The sequence below is a fragment of the Lipotes vexillifer genome, unplaced genomic scaffold (genome assembly GCF_000442215.2).
Source record: "Lipotes vexillifer unplaced genomic scaffold, Lipotes_vexillifer_v1.1 scaffold1094, whole genome shotgun sequence".
Taxonomy (NCBI): domain Eukaryota; kingdom Metazoa; phylum Chordata; class Mammalia; order Artiodactyla; family Lipotidae; genus Lipotes; species Lipotes vexillifer.
In genome coordinates, this window is record NW_006792775.1 from 678683 (window position 1) to 689191 (window position 10509).

At 52.5% G+C, this 10509-nt stretch overlaps 1 protein-coding gene across 2 annotated transcripts in view; it reads left to right on the plus strand.

Moving 5' to 3' along the window:
• AP2A2 (adaptor related protein complex 2 subunit alpha 2) overlaps nt 1-10509 on the plus strand; it is a 69038-nt gene that overhangs the window by 42475 nt on the left and 16054 nt on the right. Inside the window, exons 6-8 of one of the 2 annotated variants that reach the window (XM_007465936.1) lie at nt 2442-2543; nt 8672-8780; nt 10091-10241. In XM_007465936.1, coding sequence (XP_007465998.1) covers nt 2442-2543; nt 8672-8780; nt 10091-10241 — 362 coding nt within the window. The remainder of the gene's footprint in view (nt 1-2441; nt 2544-8671; nt 8781-10090; nt 10242-10509) is intronic. The other variant, XM_007465937.1, reaches the window with a different exon arrangement.

The window sequence follows — 10509 nt, forward strand, 5'->3', positions numbered from 1 at the left end:
TCCTGCTGAGCTGATAGGTGTTAGCCCATTAGCTGGTTACTCCATTGTTTCCCAGAAGAGAAATTTCCCTTAAAGATTAAATGAAAAGTAACCCATCGGCATATGTAGACTCAGAGACGAGAGCTGGTGGTTGGGCGGCTTGCCTGTTGGGCTGCCCGGCGAGCTGTCCCTCCGTCGTTTCCCACGCTTACCAGGAACGTTCGAGTCTGCACAGGGCAGCCCTTCCTCGGAGGGGAGGGGCGTCTGCAGGCCGTGCTGCGGGGGGCGGGGGCCTCGGGCCGCAGTGTTCACGTGCGGGCCTCGCTCCACCTCTTCCGGTTCAGGCCCCGCCATGGAGTCAGGTGGCCAGGCTGGAGGCCGTGGGGCGTTTTCCAGTTTTGCAGACAAGGAAACTGAGGCTCAGAGAGGTTGGACGGCTTCAGACAGGTCCGGGCTTGAACCCGGAGCCGACAGCAAGGCAGGGCCGGGGCAGGGCCGTCCAGAGCCCAGGTGTGGCGGGCACGCGGCCCAGTGCTCTGAGCAGGCGTTATTGGTCACGGTTCGTGGCATTTTACCAGGAGTTGTCATCACTCCTGCCTTGTCGGGGGAGCTTTCTGCAGCCACATGCCGATAGGTGCCGAGGCCCAAGGCCAGCGATGCTCACAGCGAGCGCTTTCCGGGGTGGCGGAGCCGTGTCTCGCCGGCCAGGAGGCTCTCCTACTTGGATGCTTCTGTGCCCGGCTGTTTGGTTTGCTTTTGTATTTTCACGTACCCGGCTCTGTTGCCGGGTGCACTGCTTGGCGCCTTTGTGGTTCTAGGCCACAGGAGCCCAGCTTGCGTTGGGCGAGGTGGAGGGGCATCTCAGCCAGCCCAGGGTGAGGCCGCGCCCACCGGCCAGCTCTCCCTTCATCTCTGTTGCTCTCTGCACCTGCTCTCGGCCCTCCGTGGGGCTGTGGTTTCTTGTCGCACACCTCCTGAGTTTGCCACCAAAGGTGTGAGATGTGGCTTCTTTGGTCTCAAGGTCAGGAAACCTCAGGAAGAGTATCACTCGCCCACCAGAGGGAGCAAAGCCCTTCCCAGAGCAGCAGAAGGGGCGGGAGGGCTGTGATGTGCAGAGCCCTGCGCCAGGCCTGGCCCTCCCTTAGTCGTGTGCGGCCCGAGCGGTGTCCCGAGGGGGGAGACGAGGCGGCCCGGGTCGGGGGTGGGGGGCTGGGGCCCGGCAGAGCCACGGCTGCGTGGGGCCCCCAGCCCTCTCCTCACACCGCCTTCCTGCAGAGACCCTGCGGGCGCACAGGGAAGGTGAGAAACTGCACCTCCGGAGCCAACCAGCCCCAACTGACTTCTGTCAGAATGTTTCGTGATTCATCCCGCAGGTGAATCTTCCTGGGGAAGCAGGCTGTGTCCCAAACACTCAGAAGCCACGGTGAAAGAGACTCTGCCCTGCGAAATCTGCGTGTTGCAAATGCCTGTTTGTTCAAGCTCTGTGTTTGGCCCTTATCGCCCACTGAGATGTGGACAGTGAGGCCAGTTAGACCCGTTTCTTTAGCGTGGCTTTCGCGTTTCCATCAGAAAGACGAGAGAACAGCACAGCACTGGCCTCTGATGAGGTCGCTGTGGTGCTGGACCTGACCCCGCCTCGGCTGCAGAAACTCTGCCACCTTCTCCCACCTGCTCGGGAGTGGGGGTGGGGGAGGGACTGGAGGGATTATGTGATGATTCGAGGGAGCTTTGCTTGCATCTTTACACCCGTTTTTGTCAATGGGTGTCATTCGTTTTGTCTTTTCTTTCTTATATTTGCAAGAGACCTTCCCTACCTAACCAGTGTCTCCCTCCAGGAGACGTGAGTTACTGGGAGTAAATACTAGTGTCCCAGGACGACCGTAGAGACTGCCCTGGGCTGCGTGGAAGGTCCCCGTGTGCTGAGGCCAGGGTTCCGCGGGGCTCCGTGGGGAGGGTCAGGTCTCGTCCAGGCCCGGTGGTGCTTCCAGGACAGAGGGCAGAGACACGGCTTGGACTACTCTTCAAAATGGGGAAGAATGGGCTTTTCAGTTGCTGTTTTACACGATCTCAGTTTTGGGTTGTAAAGATTCATGTGAGTCTGAACACGGTGTGTCCACCCGGAATGATCTAGATCGGGGCAGCGAGCGCAGAGGCAGGCGATGGGCGGGTGGAGACTGGGGCCCGGAGCCACTGCCCCGCGCTGGCCTTCACTGAGGCAGGGTCTGGGCTAGAGGGGTGCTGTGTTTCCCAGTTTTCAGAGAGACACTTGAACAAGAAAACAACCTATGTGTGCACCTCGCTTTCTAAGCACACTGAGAGCTGATCAGAGTGGGCCCGAGGTGGCCCTGGGCTGCCTCTGCGTTTGTTCTTCTGAATTTAAAGTTCTGTTTAGAAAAGGAGTTTAAAATGAGAGGGCGTCGTCAGGAGCTTTGGCGTCTAAATGTGTGTGTGTCTCCTCTCAGGGCGTGGTGACTGCCGCCGCCAGCCTCATCACCACCTTAGCACAGAAGAACCCGGAAGAGTTTAAAACCTCTGTGTCTCTGGCCGTCTCCAGGTTAAGCAGAGTAAGTCCGTCGAGGGGAATGGAACTCGGTGGGTTTTGGTCTTAGTTATTTTCTCTAATTAATGTATGTACTTTTTGGAATGCAAGATGTTTGGGTCAGTTTGTAAGTTCAGGGGTGGAAATGTGTCTTGGTTCATAGCTGATTGGCTTTTCTTTCGACCTTTTTTTAAAAAAATTTTTTTAATTAAAAAAAATTTCTTTTTATGTTTTTAATATATATTTTTTTACATCTTTATTGGAGTATGATTGCTTTACAGTGGTGTGTTAGTTTCTGCTTTATAACAAAGTGAATCAGTTACACATATACGTATGTTCCCATATCTCTTCCCTCTTGCGTCTCCCTCCCTCCCACCCTCCCTATCCCTCCCCTCTAGGTGGTCACAAAGCACCGAGCTGATCTCCCTGTGCTATGCAGCTGCTTCCCACTAGCTATCTGTTTTACGTTTGGTAGTGTATATATGTCCATGCCACACTCTCACTTTTTCACAGCTTACCCTTCCCTCTCTTTCGACCTTTTTCTCAGAAATGCCCTGTTCGCGCGGCAAAGTGCACAGAGCAGAGCAGCTCAGCCCCTGGCCCCGCTACAGGGAGGGAGCGTCCTCAAACTGCATTCAGCTCTGCACTTTAAATTTTGTGTGACAAGATCACACAGTATATGTTGTTTTATGATTGGCTTGCTTTGCTCGACACGTGAAGTTGGCGAATTGTTTCGAGTGCCGATGGTTGATCCCTGCTGCCGTGCAGCGTCTGTGCCCCACCCGCCTGTGCCTCATCTTGTCCAGCACTTAGCCGTCCCCCTGGAGGTGACTGTGACGGGCCTGCCCCTTGCCCAGCGCCAGGGGCCACCTTGCGTTGTGATCTGGTCTGCGCTTTCCTGATTACCTGCGAGCCGGGGCAGCTTTGCACGTCCGCTAGCTTTGTAAACACCTTCTTTTGTGAAGAGCCTCTTCAGTCTTTTCACCTATTTTCCCACGGCGTTGTCTTTTTTGTTGTTTTATGGAAGTTCTTATTTTATTTTGTTAATTTACCTTAATTTTGTATTTATTTATTTGTTTGTTTGTTTGTTTTCGGTACGCGGGCCTCTCACTGCTGTGGCCTCTCCCGTTGCGGAGCACAGGCTCCGGACGCGCAGGTTCAGTGGCCATGGCTCACGGGCCCAGCCGCTCCGCGGCATGTGGGATCTTCCCGGACTGGGGCACGAACCCATGTGCGGGCGCACAGGGAAGGTGAGAAACTGCACCTCCGGAGCCAACCAGCCCCAACTGACTTCTGTCAGAATGTTTCGTGATTCATCCCGCAGGTGAATCTTCCTGGGGAAGCAGGCTGTGTCCCAAACACTCAGAAGCCACGGTGAAAGAGACTCTGCCCTGCGAAATCTGCGTGTTGCAAATGCCTGTTTGTTCAAGCTCTGTGTTTGGCCCTTATCGCCCACTGAGATGTGGACAGTGAGGCCAGTTAGACCCGTTTCTTTAGCGTGGCTTTCGCGTTTCCATCAGAAAGACGAGAGAACAGCACAGCACTGGCCTCTGATGAGGTCGCTGTGGTGCTGGACCTGACCCCGCCTCGGCTGCAGAAACTCTGCCACCTTCTCCCACCTGCTCGGGAGTGGGGGTGGGGGAGGGACTGGAGGGATTATGTGATGATTCGAGGGAGCTTTGCTTGCATCTTTACACCCGTTTTTGTCAATGGGTGTCATTCGTTTTGTCTTTTCTTTCTTATATTTGCAAGAGACCTTCCCTACCTAACCAGTGTCTCCCTCCAGGAGACGTGAGTTACTGGGAGTAAATACTAGTGTCCCAGGACGACCGTAGAGACTGCCCTGGGCTGCGTGGAAGGTCCCCGTGTGCTGAGGCCAGGGTTCCGCGGGGCTCCGTGGGGAGGGTCAGGTCTCGTCCAGGCCCGGTGGTGCTTCCAGGACAGAGGGCAGAGACACGGCTTGGACTACTCTTCAAAATGGGGAAGAATGGGCTTTTCAGTTGCTGTTTTACACGATCTCAGTTTTGGGTTGTAAAGATTCATGTGAGTCTGAACACGGTGTGTCCACCCGGAATGATCTAGATCGGGGCAGCGAGCGCAGAGGCAGGCGATGGGCGGGTGGAGACTGGGGCCCGGAGCCACTGCCCCGCGCTGGCCTTCACTGAGGCAGGGTCTGGGCTAGAGGGGTGCTGTGTTTCCCAGTTTTCAGAGAGACACTTGAACAAGAAAACAACCTATGTGTGCACCTCGCTTTCTAAGCACACTGAGAGCTGATCAGAGTGGGCCCGAGGTGGCCCTGGGCTGCCTCTGCGTTTGTTCTTCTGAATTTAAAGTTCTGTTTAGAAAAGGAGTTTAAAATGAGAGGGCGTCGTCAGGAGCTTTGGCGTCTAAATGTGTGTGTGTCTCCTCTCAGGGCGTGGTGACTGCCGCCGCCAGCCTCATCACCACCTTAGCACAGAAGAACCCGGAAGAGTTTAAAACCTCTGTGTCTCTGGCCGTCTCCAGGTTAAGCAGAGTAAGTCCGTCGAGGGGAATGGAACTCGGTGGGTTTTGGTCTTAGTTATTTTCTCTAATTAATGTATGTACTTTTTGGAATGCAAGATGTTTGGGTCAGTTTGTAAGTTCAGGGGTGGAAATGTGTCTTGGTTCATAGCTGATTGGCTTTTCTTTCGACCTTTTTTTAAAAAAATTTTTTTAATTAAAAAAAATTTCTTTTTATGTTTTTAATATATATTTTTTTACATCTTTATTGGAGTATGATTGCTTTACAGTGGTGTGTTAGTTTCTGCTTTATAACAAAGTGAATCAGTTACACATATACGTATGTTCCCATATCTCTTCCCTCTTGCGTCTCCCTCCCTCCCACCCTCCCTATCCCTCCCCTCTAGGTGGTCACAAAGCACCGAGCTGATCTCCCTGTGCTATGCAGCTGCTTCCCACTAGCTATCTGTTTTACGTTTGGTAGTGTATATATGTCCATGCCACACTCTCACTTTTTCACAGCTTACCCTTCCCTCTCTTTCGACCTTTTTCTCAGAAATGCCCTGTTCGCGCGGCAAAGTGCACAGAGCAGAGCAGCTCAGCCCCTGGCCCCGCTACAGGGAGGGAGCGTCCTCAAACTGCATTCAGCTCTGCACTTTAAATTTTGTGTGACAAGATCACACAGTATATGTTGTTTTATGATTGGCTTGCTTTGCTCGACACGTGAAGTTGGCGAATTGTTTCGAGTGCCGATGGTTGATCCCTGCTGCCGTGCAGCGTCTGTGCCCCACCCGCCTGTGCCTCATCTTGTCCAGCACTTAGCCGTCCCCCTGGAGGTGACTGTGACGGGCCTGCCCCTTGCCCAGCGCCAGGGGCCACCTTGCGTTGTGATCTGGTCTGCGCTTTCCTGATTACCTGCGAGCCGGGGCAGCTTTGCACGTCCGCTAGCTTTGTAAACACCTTCTTTTGTGAAGAGCCTCTTCAGTCTTTTCACCTATTTTCCCACGGCGTTGTCTTTTTTGTTGTTTTATGGAAGTTCTTATTTTATTTTGTTAATTTACCTTAATTTTGTATTTATTTATTTGTTTGTTTGTTTGTTTTCGGTACGCGGGCCTCTCACTGCTGTGGCCTCTCCCGTTGCGGAGCACAGGCTCCGGACGCGCAGGTTCAGTGGCCATGGCTCACGGGCCCAGCCGCTCCGCGGCATGTGGGATCTTCCCGGACTGGGGCACGAACCCATGTCCCCTGCATCGGCAGGCGGACTCTCAACCACTGCGCCACCAGGGAAGCCCCTTGTATTTATTTTTACATTTATATTTACTTATTTTTTTTGGCTGCGTCACGTGGCGTGTGGGATCTTAGTTCCCGACCAGGGATCGAACCCGGGCCCCCTGCAGTGGAAGCGCTGGAAGTGAGGAGTCTTATCCACTGGACCGCCAGGGAAGCCCCCTTTACATATTGTAGATATGAGCACTTTGTTGGTTAGATTGGGTTGAACCAAACAAAATTGCCAACTTTTAATCATTATTGATCTACAGAAATGCCAGCTTCGCATGGTTCAGGCTCTACTCTGTGTTTAAAAGTCTTGTCCTGCTGTGTAACTTGCCATTTCAGTCTCTTATGAAGTCTTCTATGATCGGAAATTCCACATTTTAACATAGTTAGACTTACTAATCCTTTCCTGTGTAGTTAATGCCTTCGTGTCCTTAAATGTCTGAAGTTGTTCCCTGTTCTGAGGGCTCGCATGCAGGTTGACGATCCACCTGGGACAGGTGTCTCTGTGTGGTGCTGCTTTCTCCCCGCAGACTCTGCGCTGCCCCTTGGTCCCACACCAGCAGCCGGGTCTGTGCTGCACTCCGTTGGTTTCTCTGTACATCTTTGCCCTAGTGGTGTGACTTTGGGTTAATTTGATGTCTAGTGGGGCCAGTGTTCCCCCACTCAACAGAATCCTACTGGGGCTGCCTTTAATCTGTAGGTCAGTTTTGGGAGAATTCAAATCTATGTAGTATTGAGATTTTCAATCTATGACCATGGTGTTTCTCTCCATTTACTTACTGTTTAATTTCTCTCAAAAATGTTTCAACTTCTCGAGTAGAGGTTGTTTTATTTTTTATTCAACTTGTCTTTATATACTTTATTTAAAAAATGGTATTCTCAGTGGTACCCTAAAAACGTTACTGTACAATAGTGTATGCTGGTTTGCACAGTTGGTTTTTGTATATTGCTCTTGGTGTTGGCAGTTTTGCCAAACTCACCTATTAATTTTGGTAATTTATACGTGGATTGCTTTGGGTCTTCTCTGTACTCCGTCATGTGGTCTGTGGACAATGGCAGTTTTTCCCTTTCCCAGGCCATGTTTGTTTATACTTTCTGCTTTCCGGCTCCAGTCCGGACCTCCGCTGCAGTGTTGAATATGAGAGATAATCGGTGTCTTGTTTCTGCTCTCGAAGGGAAGGTCTGCGATGTTTCACTGTTAAGCACGACTTAGGCTGGTTTTGTCAGTGTTCCTTCTCTTTGCTACATTAAGGAAATTCCTTTCTCTAACTTTGCTAACATTTGTATCATTGATTAACTGGTGAAGCCATTTGAATTTAGGGTTTTCTTTGTGAGACAACTTCTAATTATGCCTTCAATTCAAATCCAATTCTTGACATTTGCTAACTTGTGTAAGTATTCAGACATGCCGGCTGGAAGTTACTCTGTGTGTCGGCTTCATAGCGAGTCAACGCTGGATACTTGCCCTCTTCATTGTTTGCTTGATTAATCTCATCAGGTGTGTAAGAATTTCTTTTGACTTTGTTGGTCCTATTTTGATTTTTCTACCTTATTGCTTTCTGCTTATATCTTTATTGTTTTCTCTACTTTCTTTGGGTTAATTTGCTAGTTTCTTTCCGAGCCCTTGAGATGAATTCTTCAATGCTTTTGTCTCTGTATCTGTTTCATCCTGTGCATTTAAAGCTGTAAGTTCGTCTCTAAGCGTGGTGTTAGCTGCATGAGATGTGTTCGAAAGGCCGGCTGTGTCCACGCGGTGGCGCGGTCCTCCTTCCACTCGGTGCGCCCGCACCCACCTCTGCTGGTCCCGTCAGTGCTTTTACACGGCTTGGGGTTCACCCGCTGCAGGAGTGGCCGCGTCCCAGGTCACTCATGACCTAGTGTCGCTCGCCGCTGTGAGCTTTGTGACAGGAGCCGCTCCGAGCTCCCAGATGCAGGGCGTGGGGAGGTGCCGGGCTGCGTGTTGGTGGGCGTGTGCTGCCTTAAGGGACAGTCCCGTGTTCAGGAGGCTGAGGGGGTGTCTGTCCTCCCCAGACTGCGTGGGACAGGCGGGTGGCAGCGTGATGGGAGGCCGCTTGCTCTCGGGCCTGGGCAGCTCACGGCGGGGCCTGTGCTCGGGGCGGTGTGGGTGCAGGGCCGGGGACCGAAGGCCTCCCTTCTGTGTTTAATGCACTTTCCCAGTCTAGGCTCCGAGAGCTCTGTACCGAGGGCGGCGTCGCTGTTGCGCTCTCGAGGGTCGGGTGCCCAGGGTTTCTGTCCTGCGGGGGAGGGGCGTCATCGCGCAGTGGCTCCTCCCGGGGCCTGGGTGCCTGTGCTCCTGCCCTTCAGACACAGACAAGTGTGCCGCACGCTCTCAGCACACCTAACCACGGTGTCTCATCCCCCTGTGCTGTTTTGCAGATCGTGACGTCGGCCTCCACAGATCTCCAGGATTACACATACTATTTCGTCCCAGCTCCCTGGCTATCAGTCAAACTTCTGAGGCTGCTGCAGTGCTACCCGCCCCCAGGTGACAGCCGTGCAGCAGAGGCCTCTCCGCAGGGGTTTACTGCAGCGTTTTAGGGTTAGGTCTCTTGTTTGCTATCTTTAAAGTCCTCTCCGGTGCTGGCTCTTGTTCTCTGGATCTTTCTGTGATGCTGCCATGGCTCTTGGCTTTCCTCAGCAGCTGGTAGAGAAATCACAATTTTGGTACGGCTCGGGGTGATCTCTGCTTTTATGAATAATTCTGGAAACTGTTTGAAACTTTACATCCTAAGTTGTTAACAATCTGTGTAACCTTAAAGTATATATCACGGATGTTGTTATGTTCGTGTTTTATTCTAAAACGTTACATTTGGCTAGTATGGTAGGTATCTAGAAATAGAATCTCCTGGTTGAAGAATGCACAAGAGAATTTGTGTTCACTACTTCCAGATTGCCTCTACAGAGATGCTTTTGTTGTTGTAACCTTTACATTTTCATCTTCATTTGTGTTTGTACAAGGTATGTCTGTTAAATTCCAGTAACTTTCCTTTGAGTCTGTTCTATACTAAAGCGTGAGCCGCACGCCCTGCGGCAGAGCCCTCGTGTGGGAGCAGGACCCCGCCGTTGCCTCCCACTCCTGCCCACCGGCCGCCCCCCTCTCCCCTGCGGCAGTAGTTCTCTCCGTGGAACTGATCTCTGCCTCCTTTATTCCGAGACCTGGGGCGGCTCCGACCCCCGATGGGGGTGAATCTCATCACCCTCCTCCTCCTTTCAGGCCCCTGCCCCCAACCCCGGGGCGGCTTTGGGAGCCCTGCCCTCCATCCGCTCAGGTGCACAGGGCCCGCCCTCCCTGAACAGCTGGTGGTTGGGCAGGTGCCTTAGATGCGCTGCAACAGTTTCTGGAGTTCTGGTATTTTTATTGCTTTCTTAGTCTTTTTTTTGGGTGCATTATTTCTTTTCTTCTGGTTTGACTAGAACTTAAAAGTTTTCTTTTTCATTTTATTGCTCTTCAGAGTGTTTTCTCTATTTCTATTGGTAATAGCAGGTAGAGGAAAAAACCTTTTGCCCCCCCTTCCCTCAAACTTTGACATCATGTGTTTTGTCCACGTCTCTGAGATTTTATTTTCCTTGACTTATATAATTTATATTTCAGCAAAAACTTGTGTATGTTATTTGTGTTAAAATGTATGTGTAGTTACCCTGGCTGGCAAATCCTCTTATTTTAAGCAGCCACACGGTTTGAGTAGGGGTCCTCGCCCTTCGTTTTGGGGTTGTGAGATGAAGGATACCAATACTCAGGTGGGGCGGCCGTGCGGGCCAAGGGGAGCCGGGCCAACGTCTGTCTGTCTCGCCCAGAAGACCCTGCAGTGCGAGGCCGCCTGACCGAGTGCCTGGAGACGATTCTGAACAAAGCCCAGGAGCCGCCCAAGTCCAAGAAGGTGCAGCACTCCAACGCCAAGAACGCCGTGCTCTTCGAGGCCATCAGCCTCATCATCCACCATGACAGGTGGGCCCCCGCGGCCTGGTCCCCGGCGCCACCCTCCCTGGCGGGCCTGAGGGCGCAGTGCTCAGAGCCGCCCCGCGCGCACTCTGGCCTCAGACCCTCCACACCGTGAGCGTGACTGCCGTGGTCTCACTTCCCCCAGACGGCTGCCCTGCTTCTCTTGGGCGTCCTGCCCGACCCACTGCTCCCAGGGCCACCTGGGAGTGCAGCGTGAGCACGGGTGTCCTGTAGGCTTTGTTGGTCCGAGGCTGTGGTGGGAAAGCATGTGGAG